Source organism: Mytilus edulis, chromosome 6 (assembly GCF_963676685.1).
Source record: "Mytilus edulis chromosome 6, xbMytEdul2.2, whole genome shotgun sequence".
NCBI classification, from domain to species: domain Eukaryota; kingdom Metazoa; phylum Mollusca; class Bivalvia; order Mytilida; family Mytilidae; genus Mytilus; species Mytilus edulis.
Genome location: NC_092349.1, coordinates 33132724 through 33153576, shown reverse-complemented (window position 1 = coordinate 33153576; position 20853 = coordinate 33132724). Strand labels below are relative to the sequence as shown.

General features: G+C 31.7%; 1 protein-coding gene across 1 annotated transcript; it reads right to left on the bottom strand.

Annotated features, from left to right (window-relative positions):
• Positions 1 to 83: 83 nt before the first annotated feature.
• LOC139527538 (F-box only protein 21-like) lies at positions 84 to 20607 on the bottom strand. The gene is made up of 12 exons (XM_071323043.1): positions 20404 to 20607; positions 14247 to 14492; positions 12347 to 12471; positions 10625 to 10759; positions 9435 to 9568; positions 8496 to 8629; positions 5863 to 6007; positions 4994 to 5173; positions 3749 to 3865; positions 2325 to 2395; positions 1128 to 1285; positions 84 to 656 (listed from the first exon to the last, which is right to left on the bottom strand). Exons 1-12 carry the CDS (start codon positions 20583 to 20585, stop codon positions 460 to 462), a joined length of 1824 nt encoding a protein of 607 aa, XP_071179144.1. The 5' UTR covers positions 20586 to 20607; the 3' UTR covers positions 84 to 459.
• Between the last annotated feature and the right edge of the window lie 246 nt (positions 20608 to 20853).

Genomic DNA, 20853 nt, shown 5'->3' with positions numbered 1-20853 from the left:
CATTAATTCATAAAATGTGATAATTTAAAAAAATAATAATACCATTTTCTATTCTTTAATTAATAAATGAATAATGTTATTGTATGAAGTTATGAAAATGCACAAAGAGCACATATCTCAATCTGTGTTTTATCAGAATAAATATTAATACATGATACAATTGATACTCCACTAACTCCAGGTAATTTGTCAAAATAGGGTTTTGCCTGTACATTTTTTCATTACTTTCTTAGCAATTTTAATACAAAATCAAAGTGTAATATTTATTGACAGAAGTACTCACCAAAATTTAATCATTAGTTTTTGGTAAATAACCATATTCTATAAAGTGTAATAGAACTTATTATGATTTTAAAATATTTTCAAATGAAAAACCTTAGTAAAATTTAAATCAACCAACAATTATCACAGGTCCTTTTTATAAAAAATTGTCATTGTCTTTAGAATTCATCAACATCGTTACGATGACAACGCGTCCATATCTGTTGCCTTCTCTGCATCTGAATTTAAAAGTTTATGTACAATTTCCATGTCACCTGGATATTCCAAAAGTTTTTCGTTATTTGGGATATAATGATTTCCAGTAAACTCATGAAAGTATTTCCCAACTTCTGGATGTGCTATTTCTGGAACGGAATCTGGAATTTCCAAATTTTCTGCAATAAAATATAAAATATTTAAACAGAGTTGGTGACACTAAGACATGGTAGAGTAATTTAAATGTTTAAAAATTTCTCAACCAAATCTGTCAGTGGACTCTGATCTATATAGAACAACTTATCACTCTTGTAACTACAGTTTGCCAAATTGATCGTCAAAAAAATTAGATACACTCAACTTGGCATGGTGGCTAACAATTCGGGCAAATTAGTGAAATTTTTAAAACACTTGAAAAAAATATCAAACTTTTACAACAGACAGATAAATCCAAAAACAACACATTTGATTTCTGTTCTTTATTCTTTATATACAGAAAAACATCAACTGGCTGATGATTACTTTCTGTCGCATGGTCGGGTTGTTGTCTTTTTACATGTTTTAACCATTCCACATTTCTCCTCTCAATTTTATATCATATTTTGAATATTTGTTAATATAATTATGTGAGCTGTTGATGTTCCACTTACCCTGAGCTGCATATCTATTGCTACCATCATCTACAAGTACATTGTAAAATGGCTGTTTGTCTTTCTTAGGAAGATGGTTGACCCCCATTTGATAAATCCATTCCTGACTTGCCTGACATTTTGAGTCCCAACCATATATGGCACACATATAGTTATATCTGTATAGCAAAAAATAAAAACATGGTGATTATAGTCAAAGATTGATATCATTTTTATCAGATGAAATGAAAACGAAGATATAGCATATCTATTCATATAAAAGGTCCCATGACAAATGTTAAACGAGAATGTGTCAATAGTACATAGATGCCCATCCACGCTATCATTTTCTATGTTCAGTGGACTATAAAAATGGGGTAAAAACTCGAATTTGGCATCAAAATTAGAAAGATCATATCATAGGGAACATTTGTACTAAGTTTCACTTTGATTGGACTTCAACTTCATCATAAACTACCTCGACCAAAAAACCTGAAGCGGGACAGATGAACGAAAGAACACAGACCAGAAAATATAATGCCTATAAATGGGGCATAAAAGCCATTAAGTGGAACACCCCTTTCCTAACTGTTCTATAGTGTAAAGAGAGTGCCATGCTCTTTGCACGTTAAACACCCTTGTAACACCTCTTTGAAGGGCCGTAGGTGGCCTGTTGCAAGGCAAAATTTTTGTCCCTATCCAATATATCCTCATTTTCCAGTGGCAGTCCAAATTTCCCCGACTATCATCCCAAATGGCCTCTATTATGACAAGACCTACCTATTGTATTTATTGTGAACTTGTTCTCGTCCTGAATATGCATGAAATATTTGCCACTGGGCGTTAAGCAACTAACAATCAATCAATCAATCCTAGCTGTTCTTCATCTCAAAATTACATTCAATCTTCAAAATAGCAAAATTTCAGTAATTGCTGCTATAATTCATTTAAAGAGCCAATTGTAAAATCATTTTTCTGGGAACTCAATAAAAGATGCGGTGAACCAGGGGCATACAATGACAACATTGTGGGCTTATGTTGTTGTTTTTTTGTCTGAAGTAAATGTACCAAGTTATTGAAAGCCTCTTTTGGAAAATTTTGATTAAAGGAATTTTGCAAGAGTGAAGAAATTGGAAAATGCAAGATAGTTAAATCTTACACTGTTTTGTATGTATGTAAAAGGAAATGTGGGATATACCCAAAACAAAAATACTATACCTTCTATGTCTCATCACCATGCCAACAGCAAATGCTACATTTGGATTATCACTTCTTTGTTTCACTTTTCTCTGAAATAAATTAAAACTATTATGTTAATTTTAATTATTTTTCTTTATTATATTTTATTTTTCAAATTACAATATCCAGTAAGTATGCAAAAAAACAAATTCTTTGTCTGTGCTTTCCTCACAATGATATGACAATAATTTTTTCTACTTTCTATTTGAGAGACAATTTGGGATAATCTGGTTTTGTTGTAATAATAGCTACCTATGGGTGTGGGATTTTCTTGCTGTGATGGAGACTCATTGGTAGCCTTTTGGTTGTTTTCACTGAATTGGTCAGGTTGTTTTCTCTTTGACATATTCCCATTTCCATTCTCAATTTTACCTTCAAAAATTTGAAATCTGAAATTTCATTGGCTGATGTAATGATAACCAGGATAGAAAGAAGAACAGAATGTTACCAGAGTGTTTACACAGGATCAGATTGGCAAGATTCTTACATTACTATATGATTAAACACATTTTTTCTAGAGGTTATTGATGTGTAAACCGGAGCGATTAACTCACAAACTGAATAAAAGTCCGAAGGACTTTTATGTAAAGTTTGTAAGTAAGAGCCCCGGTTTAATCCTTATAATTCTGAAGACGATATTTATTAACATTTTTTGTGTAAAAGGCTACTGTAATCATCATCACATGCCTCAAAACTGACAGGTCGTAACTAAGGAGTTGGCCGACATATTGACTTTCTAAAATCCATAAATGTTCGATAAATGCAACGAAATCTAAAATAAAATAGCACCTACCTCCAAAACTTCATTAGATGAGATATTATCCAAATTTGAAGCGTACACGTAACGAAATAAGCATTCCCTTTAAAGATTTCATTCATATATGACGTTGTTTTTTGCCATGACGTAAATTCGCCAAATCCTTCATGGAGTTTCACGGAATTTTATTTTGATTTTATTTTTATACATTTTCGAAGCTTTAGTGCATTTATTTTAGTTATGTTTTGTTATATATGCATTAGAATAGATACAACTGTTATGCATTTATTTTTTAAAATCTCAATTTGCCGAAAATCTCAGTATCCCTGCAAAATGTGTATCGCGCATGATTTGATTACGAAAGTAGTTTCGGAAACATGGTTTATCGAAGTGTAAACTAAGAGAAAAATCCTAACTGACCAATCCACTTCAAGTATTTATAGATCTGCAAATCATATAAGAATTATTGTAAATTTACTAAATATATTTAATAGATGCAGGAAATGAGACATTAGAGTATGCCTCAATGGGACAGCAAACCAATGACACCAAAAAAATGTACCCATCAGGTATGGACATTTATAAGGTATCACCAAACTTATCCATGATTGGTAAGGGGAATAGAACTGTTCCATTAAATACAAACTTTTTTCTTTCTTTCACTCTCATAGTTTAACATCTGTCGTCTGGCCTCCTCTAAGAGATGTGCCACTAAAGCCTGCCTGTTGTCAAAACTCTCAGTTCTTTGTAAATTATCTATCACCTGAAAAATAAAAATACAAGCATTATTTTCTATCCACTATCATTAATATTATTTCTATCTCATTTCAATTGACTTTTGTTTACTGTAAATTCAGAAATTATTGAGATGTTTTAATTATTGCTAAAGGGTTATAATCACAATAATTTAAACTCACATTATGAAATAATTCATATGAATACAAACAGGATTTTTCTCAATATCGCAAAAATTAAAACCGCATTTTAGTCTAATATGACAAAATCGCAATCATAAATGCACGCAATAATTTCTGCATTAACAGTACATCAAAATATCTCAAAGTATTTTTATTTGTATTTACAACTGGCCTTTTTAACTTTTTCAATCAATGTCAACCAACTGTATGTTTATTGCAGATGTTTGACAGCTGTAGTTAATTTAACATCTTTTTAACATTTGGGGTGACTAAGAGCTTGACATATTGTATGCAAACACAGAGTCTATTTTTGGATTCTTTTTAGTTACAAGCCATGCTGTAAGTCTTACCCTGAGTTCATCCCATATCTCTCTTGGATTTGGATGAGTTCCTGGTTTTCTACGGTAACCAGTTGATCATTATGATGGAAAATTCAATGCAAAATTTTCTCAGATGTGTTAGACATAATGAGCTAAGGAGAACCAGATTGAAATGTTTTAAATACCAGAAATTTAAGAGCACTTATGGGAGTTAACAATTTTGTTCTCACTTTTTGAAAAGTTTAATGTATATCAAGAAATGTCAATTAAAAAAGATGCTTGTATAATGTACTCGAACATGAATTATTTTGAGATTATTAGTTGTAATGGGCTCTATATATTACTGTAAATTCAGAAATTATTGCGTGCATTTATTATTGGGGTTTTAATTTTAGTGATATTGTGAAAAATTCCTGTTAAATTAATTTAGCTTGACCATCTGGCAGAAAGTGCAAAATTTTGTCTTATAGTATTTTAAATGTAACATCAAAAGACTTTTTGATGTAACTTACATCTGTCAAGTCTACATTAAGATGAAGATTGACTCTAGCTTGTAACATGAGAACTTCTGAATTCAACTTACATCCGTCAAGTCTACATTAAGATGGAGATTGACTCTAGCTTGTAACATGAGAACTTCTGAATTCAACTTACATCTGTCAAGTCTACATTAAGATGGAGATTGACTCTAGCTTGTAACATGAGAACTTCTGCATCATCAGGGGAGATAACTAAATATAACTCCATGGCATTCCGTAATCCTAGTAGCTGTCCCTGTCCAAAGCCCTGCTGTCGTCCAATGATTATCAAGTTTCTTGTCATTCTCTGATACACCTGTAGAAAATTAATTAAGTATAGTTACCAGTACAATAGTTTCATGACAGTTTGGTTGAATTTGGCCAAACAGTTTCAAAGGTGAAGATTTTTGTAAAAGTTAATGATGATGACAGTCGCCAGGTTTAGAGAAAAGCTCACTTAGTTATCATTATGGTTTATAGCTGTTTCTTAAGAAAATAAAGCTATTTTGTTGTGGTCTATTATCTATTTTCTAAAGAAAGATATTACTGGTATCCCACTGAATAGGGTGTGATATTTAAAAAGATATGAAAAATGTGTTAATTTGTTGGCCTATCTGGCAAATGTGTTAAGAAACTGTGACATTTTCATTGGCTGTTCATTAGGTCTTTCATGACTTTCAAAGGTCACAACATAATACTCTTCCTCATTGGCAAAGTCAGAAAATTTTAAATTAATGATATATTTATGGAGGTAGATGAAAACTCTTCCTGTTTTAAAATACCATGCATACTAATTTTGAATGAAAATTTAAGAAATAAACAGAATTTTAAAGTGTAAATTGGAAAATGACCTCCCTTTTGGCTTTATGAAAACCCCTAACAGACTGTAACCCTACAAAGGATACAAATCTAAGTAATATGTGTACAATGCAGATAGTTCTAAAACAGTGGAGGAGCTAGGGGCAAAGGGGAGATAATAATACACATAGCTTCTATCAATGTTACCATAACAGGAGGCACAGATCTGCACAGCTCTGCTAGATTAGCCATTTCTTCTGGTAGTCCTATTCTTGTTGATAATTCAGCCTGTGTTAAAAATCTGCCCTTTTCATAAGCATCAATATATGTGTACTGACTTTCTGGAGTTCCCCTAAAAGCAAAATATATAAAGAATAAATTTTCAAAGTTTCACTGCAGCAGAAATTACTTTTCTATTTAAAATCCATGTAAATATACTAAATTATACTCCTTGAGTTCCTTGTAAACCTTGCAGAAGCTGCCTACCTTAGTATATATATCAAGAACAATGTTAATAGAAGCTATGAGCTACATTTATATTTATGGAAACAAAATATGCATCATATCTGTTCAGTGAATTTATGACTCTTTACAGTTATTCATCTAAACATTTGTTGACGGTCTTTTTAAAATATGTACTAGAAAGTTCATACCACATATTACACCATAATAGATGTTCACTAATATATAAGAAATTCAGAAATTATTGCATGGATTTATTATAGGGATTCATGAAGAGTAAACATAAATACCAGATTAATTATTGATATTTCAGGTAAAGCTGCTTACAGGTATAGGTATCAGATATCAGCTCACTCAATTACATTAATTGAAGTATTTTCTGAATATACGTATAGATTCCACAACGCCAACAAGTGTATTACGATATTTCACCACTTGAGACAGTTAAATTTTAATATTTAAAGCTTGAGGCTTACCGAGCTTTTTAAATAATTAAAATTTAGCTGTTGAGAGTGGAGAAATATCGTAATACATGAGTTACAGTGGTGGAATCTGTTTCTCCTATGATTTTTTACTTCCTTTTCAAAGAATTGAGGAAAGTTGTGTACTTTTGATGTGACGTCATCAAGTATGGTCGCCTTTTTCATGACGTCACAATAAGAAATTTCAGAAGAAAACAAGAAAATTTAAAGTCACAATTAAATTTCAACCAATCATTTGCTGAGAACGGATTTTTCACTAGTGAGGAGAAATATTTTTCTCACACCGGTCAGGAAACGTGAAAATAGCACAAAAATTAGAGAAAGTACTATAAAGCTCTACTTTTTGATATTCATTGATAACATGTTCATGCACGTCGCAGGAACAAAACAAAAGGCTCTCAAGAGCCTGAATCGCTCACCTTAATTCTTTTGGTTAAATCTCTCATCAATGATTATTTTGGCTTTTCAATTTATTTAAATGTTTTTTGGATCGTCCTATTTTCTTCAAAAGCCAAAAAAAATAATCATTTTCTCCTATGTTCTATTTTAGCCATAGGAGCTATGTTTCTTGACATACAAGGAAATAAAATATAAAATTTATACAGATACTCTGAAACTCATTTAGCCTAAGTTTGGCTGAAATTGATACAGCAGTTTCAAAGGAGAAGATTTTTTAAAGTAAGTCAACATGATGAACAAATTGTGAAAAAAGTCTTTAAAGGGCTATAACTCCTTAAGGGGTCAATTGAAAATTTTGGTCAAATTGACTTAATTGAAGATCTTACTTTGCTGAACATTATTGCTGTTTACAGTTTATTTCTATCTATAATTATATTCAAGATAATAAACAAAAACAGCAAAATTTCCTTAAAATTATCAATTCAGGGGCAGCAACCCAACAACAGGTTGTCTGATTCATCTGAAAATTTCAGGGCAGATAGATCTTGACCTGATAAACAATATTATCCCATGTCAGATTTGCTCTAAATGCTTTGGTTTTTGAGTTATAAGCCAAAAACTGCATTTGACCCCTATGTTCTATTTTTAGCAATGGCGACCATGTTTGTTGATAGATCATAACTTCGGATACAATTTACAAACTAGATACCCTAAGAAACATTCAGTTAAAGTTTGGAAGTATTTGGCCCAGTAGTTTCAGAGGAGAAGATTTTTGTAAAAGATTACTAAGATTTACGAAAAATGGTTAAAAATTGACTATAAAGGGCAATAACTCCTAAAGGGGTCAACTGACCATTTCCGTCATGTTGACTTATTTGTAAATCTTACTTTGCTGAACATTATTGCTGTTTACAGTTTATCTCTATCTATAATAATATTCAAGATAATAACCAAAAACAGCAAAATTTCCTTAAAATTACCAATTCAGGGGCAGCAACCCAACAACGGGTTGTCTGATTCATCTGAAAATTTCAGGGCAGATAGATCTTGACCTGATAAACAATATTACCCTGTCAGATTTGCTCTAAATGCTTTGGTTTTTGAGTTATAAGCCAAAAACTGCATTTGACCCCTATGTTCTATTTTTAGCAATGGCGACCATGTTTGTTGATAGATCAAAACTTCGGATACAATTTATAAATTAGATACCCTAAGGAACATTCAGTTAAAGTTTGAAAGTATTTGGCCCAGTAGTTTCAGAGGAGAAGATTCTTGAAATAGTTTACGACGACGGACGACGGACGACAGACGACGGACGCCAAGTGATGGCATAAGCTCACTTGTCCCTTCGGGACAGGTGAGCTAACTAGTAATCAAATAATTTATACAATTAGCACTGAGATCTATTTACAAATAATTTTAGTCCTTGAAATACATGTCAGCATTAATTTTATATGGAACTTTAGACAGAAATCAGTTGAAAAGACAGATACTTACATTGGATGTTCCTTCCATTTGATCAGAAAATGTGATGGGAAGTTTACAGGGTGCAGTTCTATACCCAGTCGCTTAGCAACACTGATGTAAACAATGGAAAGAGTGATTGGAATACCAGACTTCAGATTTAATACCTGTCAATGGAAAAATGCATAAACATAGACAAAATCTGACAATAAACAAACTTTAAAATATATCTGGTAAGATATATTACCTATTCTACTGATTACTGTTGATTTATTTTTAATCTGGGTTACCAATTTTTGTGATTTTTGTGGGTATAAGTGAATCATAAAATGTTCGAAATTTTTTTTACTATAGGTTTGTAAGCAAATTTCACAAACATATGAAATAAACTACAATTTTTCTTTATCCACGAAAATGTATGAATCCATTGTTATATAGTACAGTTTGATGCGTTTGAGCTTTTGATTTTGCCATTGGATTATGGACTTTTTGTTTTGAATTTTCCTCAGTTTCCAAAAGTCATGGAAAAATGAGGTTAGCATTTCACATTTCATTTAATGTATAGTTGTTCTAAATTAATTTATTCAAGACATACTTAAGATAATACAATTCTAAACCTTGCTACATTTTAGCACCTGTCCCAAGTCAGGAGCCTCTGGCCTTTGTTAGTCTTGTATGATTTTTAAATTTTAGTTTTATTTATATATTTCAGAGTTTAGTATGATATCAATTATAACTGAATACATTTTTATTTAGGGGTCAGCACACCTCCAGGTGCAGAATTTTCTCGCTGTGTTGAAGACCCATTGGTGATCTTCTGCTGTTTTCTGCTCTTTCCTCCAGGTTGTTGTCTCTTTTAAACAATTTCCATTTCATTCTCAATTCTATTATATATGTGACATGGGCAAACACATTGACACTGATATTCAGAATACTTTCTGTCTGTACAGTCATATAAAAAATAGAAAATACCTGATTTATATATGAATTCTTCTCATTATAATAATCTTCAGAGTTGCCATGGAAACCAATGTCATAATACAAAACTTGATTAACATTCTCAAGCACTGTTCTTTGTTGGGGTGGTGTGAGTTCACATGTTCTACCTGTAAATGAATGTAAAAAACATGAATATTTATTTTTGTACGATAAAAATAGATTTGTATGTAGGACATTATTCATAGATTTGGATTTGCATTTTAGATACAAAGTGCATTAGTGCAATATCTGAAATTATGTGGTGCAACAAGCTTGCAGGAACAATGTTGAAAATTTTGTGCTTCAGCAAAATTAGCAGATGTGGAATTTATAAAATGACTAAAGGACAAGGACGTAAAAGACAACAATTCCCTATACAGCCTTCAACAATAAGCAAAATAAAAACTGTATAGTGAACTGTATAGTATCAGGCACACAGGATGATAATTTAGGAATTCCAAAATGTGTGATACAAAAAAGCTTCATTGGTTTATACGAGGCACATGTTTTGCTTTGTTTTGTAATAAACATCAGCCTGTTGCAACTTGGTTTTCTCATTTTAATTTGTATCATTTTGTCTTGTTAAGATATTCTGTAGCTAAATATAGTATAATACAGTACAGGTTTGAATCATTACTGAAGGCCCTACCAGTATACCACTTTGTTGGAGTAGGGGTATACACTAGAAACATGCCATAATAAAAATTTAAATACTACCCTTGTAAAAGTTTTTCCTCTTGATTGATAATAGGTAGTCTGTTTGACTATCTAGTCTAAGGATGCATGTTTGACCATAAAATGTGTAAAACCCAAAACATTAAGACTGGTCTTTGTTGCTTCTCAACCAAGCATGTGACTGTCAGTGGTGGGAGCAAAGACTTGTTAGTTCAGAGTCAGAATAACATGAATAATGTGTCCAGGGAGGATGACAGGTATTCCCCTAGACAACTTAACACATTGAGAGCTTACATGATAAAATATGACATTGCATCTCAGTCTACTGCAAAACAAGGGAGTATGTATTCATAGTTATTCTTGAGATACCAACTTTTATGGATAAAGTGGGTAAAGTTAATCCATGAATTTAAACGTTCAACAAATTATCAATTTTTCATTGGTTTGATTTGCAGATTTTGGGAAATCCACAAAATCAAGTATCCACTTATCCATCAGTTTCGACATACCACTGTTTATTTTCTCAGCTACCACTGGAGGACATTGTGTTATGACTTTTGCAACAATAACATCAAGCTGGTCTGATATTTCATTCTCTGTTATAGAGAGGCTCGGCTGACACCATTGGGCTAACATCACTGCACCTGAAATAAGAAAATATAATCAAAATCCTTGGACCCAAGTGATGTTTAATATTACCCATTCAAAAGTAAATACATGTAGACAAGGTGGATAATATTTTTATTTTGTCATTAAATTAAGGCATTATTGCATTTAATAACTATAATAATCTTTATTGTCAAATAAAAAGATGTTTCTGACAAAATCATACATTGAACATGAGTTATTAATAGTGGTGTAATTATAACAACAAATTAATACAAGTTTATACGAAAATGTAGGTTTAAAATCTCAAGATATAAATAGTAACTTTTCAATATTTCCCCTTTTAATGGAAATCTTCAATTTTGGAGGTTAGAAAGTTGACACTAATGAATTCAATATAATCTACTATGTTGTACAAATTGTTGTTTAATATGCATAAGAAAGATTTTTTCCATTCTAAGTGGATAACATGTATTGAAAATATATTGAATGATTGTGGTTTTTCTGAATATTGAATTGCACAAAATGTACTAGTGTATGTTTATCAAAATTTGTCAAACAGAGATTATGTGATCAATTTAAGAAGAATTGGGGTACAACTATTTTTAACTCACCAAAACGTCTAAACTATAGAATTTTTAAATATAATCTTGGTTTAGAATATTATTTACTTAATTTACCAGATGATCTGAATAAAGCCTTATGCAATTTTAGATGTCTTAATCATCGACTCCCTATTGAAAGGGGTCGCTTTTGGGGTAAAGAACATGACGACAGAAGTTGTGACATATGTAATAAAAACCAACTAGGGGATGAATATCATTATTTGTTTAATTGTACTTTTTTGCAATGATGAAAGGAAATCGTTATTAGGCCAAAAAAAATATATATGTCTGTTTCCTGTTCCAGACCGACCCTAACTCAAAACCCCAGACCCTAGATTTTTTTCTTTAAATTCCAGAAAAAAATCGTTTCCAGTCTAGAAAATGTCGTTTCCAGTCCGATCCAGATCCTTATTTTACTATGTCCAAACAATCAAAATGGCTGCTCTCAGCACAAATGTGCCACAATTAAGTTTTAAAAAATGTCGGCAGTGGGAGGAGAAGTCAATTATAGCTTCTTTACAGTGTTTAACTCATTTTGGGGTACAGGAACCTAACCAAAAATGACATTGAACTGAGTGCAAATTTTTTTTAAAAAATCCCGACCTGACCCTGATTTATTTGCCTTGGCAGCAGGAAACAGACATATATTTTTTTTTGGCCTTACCTTGTAATCTTATTACCAACCATAATACTGACAAATTTTATGAGTTATTTAATTCTGACTCTTACAATGTTGTTCTTAAAATTGCAAAATTTTGTAAAATTGTACTAGCTGTTGTTAATTAAACTAATATTGTTTCAACCATTAATATGTCCATTTGAAGTTTACTGTCTTCCTTTAAACGCATTACTTTTTCAAATGTATATTTGTTAATGAATGTTTATAATGTTCACTGCATTACTTTGATACTTTGTTATTTTGTTATATTATGAATACTTATGTAGTATTTATGTTATTGTTCACATACCTCTGTTGGGGTCTTTGAGAAATAAAAAAACTTGAAACTTGAAACTTTATACCTGTCTCCAATGACTGTTGATCTACTGGTAGCTGTATATGTTCTTTCCATTTTGTTGTCAGATGTTTCAGCGTAATATGTCGAATCACTTTTGTTGCATAAAACTTCCGTGTTAAATTCTTATGTCTACAGAAGAAAATAAAATTAATTGATTGATCATTGATGGTTGCTGACAAGTTACATCCAGTGTGAAATAAAAGAAAAAAAGGAAATAATCATCTATTAAAATGTTATATAAATAGACCTAAAACAGTCTTACATGTATATGATTAAACAGTGTTCTCCCCAGAAATTTCATAAAGCATCTTGGTAAAAAAGGAAATTTGAAATACCATCTGGTTTCTTAGAATTATAGCATCACATCCATAACAGAATCTACAAGAAAATCAATTCAGATATCATCACATTTAGAAATATAGCATCACATTACCATGATGCTATAAGGCCCTGGTTACTGCTTACACATGGGAAATATTACAATATCAACTTATCAAGGGCTATAGCACTACATATATATTAAGCTAACTTTTCAGACATAAAAACACAAATACTGGTCATTTAGCATGTGTTTAGATAAATTCTTTGATGTGAATCCATGAAACATGTTAGAAAGTTTGTTGTGGTCACTTTTTTGCTTTCTTTAGAGCAGGTATAAAGCTAATTAACAGCTGTGGCTACAGTGGCTAGCTAACTTCCTGTAGTCATGGTAGTAGGGAGCATATTTTTTAGTTAGATTTCAAATTATGTGCTGTCTTTTATTTCCTTGCTAAAGTTAGAGGTCAACTAGGTTGGGTCCCATGAAATAACAAACAAACCTATCACTTAATTCTTATAACAATTTACTAAAAAAAAAGAAAAAAAAAACAAAATGTCATTTATCATTAATACACAATCATGACAATGTCTTTTAAAAATCTTTTAAAAAATTAGTCATTTCCCTTTGAATAGAAATCTAGTAATTAATAATATTTTATCAAAAAATCTAATTCTAGGGAAAAGGCTTTAACTGAACAAGGAGAAAAGCTAAAATATTGAAAATTGAACTTGACCTGTAACTTTTCATATAAAACATTCAGGGGTACTACTTGTACAAGTATTTTTTATTTACTAGTGAAGAAGTGAAAAAAAATATACACATATAAGTTAATTATAATGTTTGAATAATTTCCCCTTAATTTTTCTCAAAAATTCACTTGTACAAGTAAATTTTTCTTACAATCCCACAAAAATTCTCAAGTTTTGAGATGTAAAATCATGCCTTTAATGATTTTTCCCAGGTTAGCTCATAATTTTCATTATAGTTCGATGTTTCATCTTATTAATTCAACAAAGAAACTGATTGCACAAAGATCTTTAAGTATTTGCGCAAGGCCTTAAAAAATTTCTCCTTGGGGGCTTGTAAATGAGCTGTGTTCTGAAGATAACAGACAAATAGGATTTTTAAGGTCCATGAAATTACACTTAAATGATTAGTAAAGACATCTGCAAAGGGCACACAATTTAAAATTCTATTAGAGCAAAGAAATCTGAAGACTTCAAGAAAAGAAGATAGGATGACTTTTTTACTTGTACAAGTAAAAAATCTGAATGTCTAAGGGACATAACTAAGCCATTTTTTTTTACCTATACAAGTTAATAAAATTCACTTTACAAGTATCCTACAAATTAACTAATATATGTGATATTTATTTTTACTTCCTCAAGTAAATAAAAATTACTTGTATAAGTAGTACCCCTGACTGTTTTAAACAAAACACCAAATATCAAATCAATATCTTCAAGCATGAAGAAAAAACGTCTTGAAAACTGATTTGCCGGACTGACGGATGGACAGACGGACAGAGCTAGAGCAAACTTTGTTGGTAGGTGACTAAAAACATGTTACTTTCATGCTGTCATACTTGTCTTTTTCACTATTGACGATGTCCAGTAGTGTGTCAAGAATGATGGGACCTGCTTCGTTTTCCTCCAACAAGACTACAAACTCAGAAAACCCCTCCTTGGACACCTCATCAACTTGATAGTACGCTGGAGACAACTGGTCTACCATGGCAGCCACCTTTGTTGGTGTCACATGACATATTTTGTACTCTTTTAACCAATCATGTGACTTTGTTCTGGAGTATCTTTTAAGGAGATTTGGCCATCTGTAAAATAAACAAATCTGATATAATATAATAACAATTCATTAAATAAATGCAAATGAACAATCGACTTCAATGTACATATATTATTTCAGGAATTCTCTGTTCTGTTTTCAAATGCTAGTCAATAACTTGTCTTGACTTTTTGTCTTTTCTACTTAGTAGAAAAAAAGTAAAATAATGGCTTTCTGACTATTTACCTATATTTCTTAATACTATGGAGCATTGAGTCAATGTTGACAGATACATTACGTAGCTATAGGGAGCATAATTGTAAAGTTATCTATTTTGGTACGTTATTTGATATTTTTGGAGTTGGGACATGCAGTTTGGGGTCATTTGTTTAGCTTTGAGCACGATTTCCAAGAAAACCCAAGGACCTATTGCTTATTCATTTGTTATTTATCTTCTGCAAGTAGTAGAACTTACATTGCACTATGCAGGACACCTTAAAACTCAAATGATAATAACGATGGATTTTCCTCACAGGTCAACCGTACAAGAATATGGACAGATTTTTGAAAATGACCCCTATACATGGTAAAATACAGTTTTTATCATGTTTATCATAAATGGAAAATGTTAAAAGCAAAAAGATACTGGAATATAAATAAAAATTCCAGCACATGTTAAGCAAACAAATGTAGGAAAAATTGTCACAGGAAAAAAAATCACAGAAAAAAAGTCATGGAAAAAAAGTCACAGGAAGCCATACCATTGAAATACAACTTGGGATCATCATTAATATATGTCACAAACTGTAAAGTTTATATGGCAATAAAACTTTGAAAAAAACTTTGAATTAAATAAATGGAAATAACATGAATAATAATCTTTCCCTGTTAGTTAAAAAGTCAGTTTTGAAGAAAAATATAATTGATCTGATACATATTATGACGCTTTTCTATGCATATAAAACCTCCAGTTAAATTATTTATACATGCACATAGTGACTTTTTCATATGCATTTCATCATTCTTCATTTGTGTACTTCTGATAAATAATTGTACATAAAAATATATTGTGACTTTTCTTTTTACTGCACAAAATATTTGGGAAATTTAAATCCAACAAGATGGTCAAACATCCTCAGTCGACGGTAATCAAGATTACGTACTAACGGAACATAAATTATTTCAATGGCGCTACTCTACAGAATGACGATTATGAATGTGCTGGACCTTAAAATAGTGCGTGGAAACATGCGCCTTCTATCTGGTAAATGACGTCATAAAGGGGTGCAAATTGACGATCTTTTAGGGTGAAAGACATGATTCCAGAAATGACTTGCATGTACATGTATTGATCAATTAAAAGAGGGACGAAAGATACCAAAGGGACAGTCAAACTCATAAATCTAAAACAAACTGACAACGCCATGGCTAAAAATGAAAAAGACAAACAGAAAAACAATAGTACACACGACACAACATAGAAAACTAAAGAATAAACAACACGAACCCCACCAAAAACTAGGGGTGATCTCAGGTGCTCCGGAAGGGTAAGCAGATCCTGCTCCACATGTGGCAATTCCTGACCCAATGTGTCCATTTCATTTATTTAATTTTATTATGATGAACATTAACCATGTCATTAAAGAGAGGTTGGTAAACAGGTAAAGGATTATTTTCGTACAACATGTTTTCCCATTTTTATTTCACGCGTGCAACCGTGAACCAGATGCTCCGCAGGGCGTAGCTTTATACGACCGCAGAGGTTGAACCCTGAACGGTTGGGGCAAGTATGAACACAACATTCAAGCTGGATTCAGCTCTAAATTTGGATTGTGATTAAATAGTTGACACAGCATAGGTTTCTGACACAGAATGAATGTGTTCTAATGAACTTAAAATTTTTGTTTTCTCTTAGAGCAATTCACTTTGCTGTTGAATATTAATCCTCTCAAAAAAATGTTTGAAGAAATTTTCTTTTTATTTATGAAATTTCAAATGAGAAAAATTGAACCCAATTTTTTAATCACATCCCCCTTTCCCTTATTCCAAAACTAATCTCAATTAAAATATTTTAATGGAGTTTGCAACAATAACTACTCATTTAAATACATCATAAATATTAAGATGTAAAAAAACTGCTTGTTATCATTGAATGGTAAAGATTATTTAAATTTATCAGTTGGTAGTAAAAAGTGAATATACAATATTGTATATAACAAAGATTTAAGTTGATTCTGGACAAAGAAAGATAACTCCAATTAAAAAAATTTCTTGCAATAAGATATTTCTTGCTTATTATTCTGGACAAAGAAAGATAACTCTAATTAAAAAAAAAAATTTGCTATTTCACAATATTGTGAAATAAGATATTTCTTGCCATTGCACAATACTGTGCAATTGAAAAGACTTGCTATTGCACAATACTTAATATAATAATTTTAGATCCTGATTTGGACCAACTTGAAAACTGGGCCCATAATCAAAAATCTAAGTACATGTTTAGATTCAGCATATCAAAGAGGCCCAAGAATTTAATTTTTGTTAAAATCAAACTTAGTTTCATTTTGGACCCCTTTGGACCTTAATGTAGGCCAATTTGAAAACGGGACCAAAAATGAAGAATCTACATACACAGTTAGATTTGGCATATCAAAGAACCCCATTTATTCAACTTTTGATGAAATCAAATAAAGTTTAATTTTGGACCCAGATTTGGACCAACTTGAAAACTGGGCCAATAATCAAAAATCTAAGTACATTTTTAGATTCAACATATCAAAGAACCCAACCGATTCATTTTTTGTCAAAATCAAACTAAGTTTAATTTTGAACCCTTTGGACCTTAATGTAGACCAATTTGAAAACATGACCAAAAGTTAAGAATCTACATACACAGTTAGATTCGGCATATCAAAGAACCCCAATTATTCAATTTTGATGAAATCAAACAAAGTTTAATTTTGGACCCTTTGGGCCCCTTTTTCCTAAACTGTTGGGACCAAAACTCCCAAAATCAATACCAACCTTCCCTATGTGGTCATAAACCTTGTGTTTAAATTTCATAGATTTCTATTTACTTATACTAACGTTATGGTTCGAAAACCAAGAAAAATGCTTATTTGGGTCCCTTTTTGGCCCATAATTCCTAAACTGTTGGGACCTAAACTCCCAAAATCAACACCAACCTTCCTTTTGTGGTCATAAACATTGTGTTTAAATTTCATTGATTTCTATTTACTTAAACTAAAGTTATTGTGCGAAAACCAAGAATAATGCTTATTTGGGCCCTTTTTTGGCCCCTAATTCCTAAAATGTTGAAACCAAAACTCCCAAAATCAATCCCAACCTTTCTTTTGTGGTCATAAACCTTGTGTCAAAATTTCATAGATTTCTATTAACTTAAACTAAAGTTATAGTGCGAAAACCAAGAAAATGCTTATTTGGGCCCTTTTTGGCCCCTAATTCCTAAAATGTTGGGACCAAAACTCCCAAAATCAATACCAACCTTCCTTTTATGGTCATAAACCTTGTGTTAAAATTTCATAGATTTATATTCACTTTTACTAAAGTTAGAGTGCGAAAACTAAAAGTATTCGGACGACGACGACGACGACGACGACGCCAACGTGATAGCAATATACGACGAAAATTTTTTCAAAATTTGCGGTCGTATAAAAAGGTTTATTAGGCCAACTAAAATTAATTAGTAGATTTTCATCCAAATTTTTGAAAATAATGGGGCGGGTGGGAGGATTTTATTTTTTAAATTTTATTTCATATGAAACTCTTTTGCATGTTTTGTGACGAGTTCTTCATATATGCAAGTGTAATAATAAGCTTATATCATGTATTGTTAAGGCCGTACAGTGACCTATAGTTGTTAATGTCTGTGTCATTTTGGTCTTTTGTGGAGAGTTGTCTCATTGGCAATCATACCACATCTTCTTTTTTATATACACAAGTATGAGGAATCTTACATAATTTTTCAAATCCTTAAATAAATATATCTAATTGTGGCTTTAAATATTTAACAACAAAAACGTGTGAGAAATACTCTCTTCAATTAGACTACCTACACCAAATGTATTTGGGTTTCTAAACAATGGTTTGTATTCCCATAAAATAAAGCAAATGCATTGGTATGCAACACAATTATTATGAGTACAGAATAAAATGAAAACTCAGAGAGTGTTGAAAATAATAGGGTTGGTACTTTATATGCAAGATGAAAATATACATTTGTAATTATCATGTAAAACATGAACTTAATAATAAAAAAAAAGTTGTTGTTCAATGACTCTTTTTGGGTGTATTGGAACATTTGCTGTTTGTCAACATAAAGAGACAGCCATGGGTAAAATCAAAGGGCTTGCATAAATAAAATGCATATGTTAGTCGACTTTTTAAATTCAATAAACGGTCATAAATCTGACAAGTTCGTGCTTGTATTTCAATATCTATAATCCAGTCATGTTTTCTGTATCAATGGTTTCCACGAATCTTGCACTTTGGGTATCATTTACAGTTTAAATTTCCTGAGACAAAGTCATTGCATAAATAAAAAAGTCCGCAGTTTTCTAATCACAGAAATTTGTGACATACCGCGATTTGCAGTCTTGGAAACAGCGTGTTTCGCTTAAGGATGTTTGCTCCTCTACTTTTTGCATTTTTGCCAGATTTTCGGAATCCTCTGGTTTTATCAATGTCTTAACATTAAAAAAAATTGCCCACTAACCCCTACTTTTCTTTTCATATTTTTATTACATATTATTTAAAAAGCCATATTTCAAAATCTTATGAAATCCTTATTATTTTTTCATAGTTTTTAAACAAAAAAGATGCCAATGTTAAATGAAAGAAAAATCTGAAGAGAATTATTTCCCGCCAAATTTTCAACGGCTTATATCTCGAAAACAAGCACACGGACCCTCCATTTTTTTCTGCTTTTTTAATTTCTTTATTTATAAACTTTCACATTATAACGGTCTTTGAAAAAGCTTGTTATTTTTAAACAGAGTAGCGAACATCCTTAACACCAATATTTCACGTCATTCTCGTTATCAATCTTTACTCTCGGAAGATGATGTTGTCATCATAGAGCAGCGGAGAGGTCGACTTAATCATTTTTGTTAGATTTACTTGAGATACAAAACCGAAATTTGAAACAGGAAGCTTTGAGGATGAAACGAAATTTTAACGGTTACCGGTAACGGGAATGAACGAAATCCGGAAATCGTAAATTTTATAAAATAAAAAAATTTGGGGCGGAATGATTTCAGAGGGGCGGGCGGGGATGAAAATCTATCAATTAATTTTTATTGGCCTTATTCGGTGTGTTTCTTGAAATTAGTTAAAAAAATCAATGTGCAAGACATTTTTAATTAGTTGTTCATAGTGAAATGGAAATTTTATTTCGCGTTTTCAGTGCAGATACTGCCCCTTTTGTTAACACCTCTCTTAGTCTTAATATGTTATTGTCCGGAATACACCTTATCCCTAATCCCACCTGACATGACAGCTTGAACTTTTGACGCATACAACAAAAACTTTTCCATTGTGGAGGGGGGATAGGACCTTTATCGGGACTCCGGGATCGTGTGTTTTTAAGCTCGGGATTTCGGGATTGACCCTTTCGAGATCCGGGAATCGTTTTTTTTCGGATTTCGGGACATCGGGATTTACTTTATTTAAATTCGGGACCTAGGGATTTCGTTTTTTAAGTCTGGGATTTCGGGATCAGGACCCCTCCTATCCCCCCTCATTGTGGCGGCAGATATTTTGTTTTATGACGTCGGGAATCTGTGTGATATCCAGTAATTGCTGAAAAATAGCGATAAGGTGTATATGCATTAAATTTGGCAGCTGGATGTTAAACAGTCATCTATCATCATCATCATCCAAATCATTGTTTTATTGTATTATTATTTAATTAAAAAATTGTGAAAGTTGAATATTAAAACCTCAGCTGTAACTGTCTCCTCCATAATTCGTTGCTTTGACACAAAGTCCGTAAACGCACGCACGTAGAGGATATATTGGTAATATCTTTACATTCCAGATCATTATCGTGAAGGATAAGTTCTATTATTTCATTCGGGAGAGAAAGGAAATTGTTTTCCAAATCTGTTGTGGATGCTGCCATTTTTGTTTACAAAATATGACATGCTAAATAAATGAATACAGTCCCGACCTTGTCACCTAATTTAAGGTAAAAAATAAAATATCATAAATACCATGCTCCATTGAAAATTCAAATTGAAAAGTCCTTTATCAAATGACATATGTTTGAAACAGATTTCCATACCTGATCATTGCTGATGCATATTTCCAAATAGCATGTGATTGTATATTCAGATATTCTTTTTAAACGGTTGACCTTTGTTTTTTTTCTCTTCTTGCCACTTGTCATC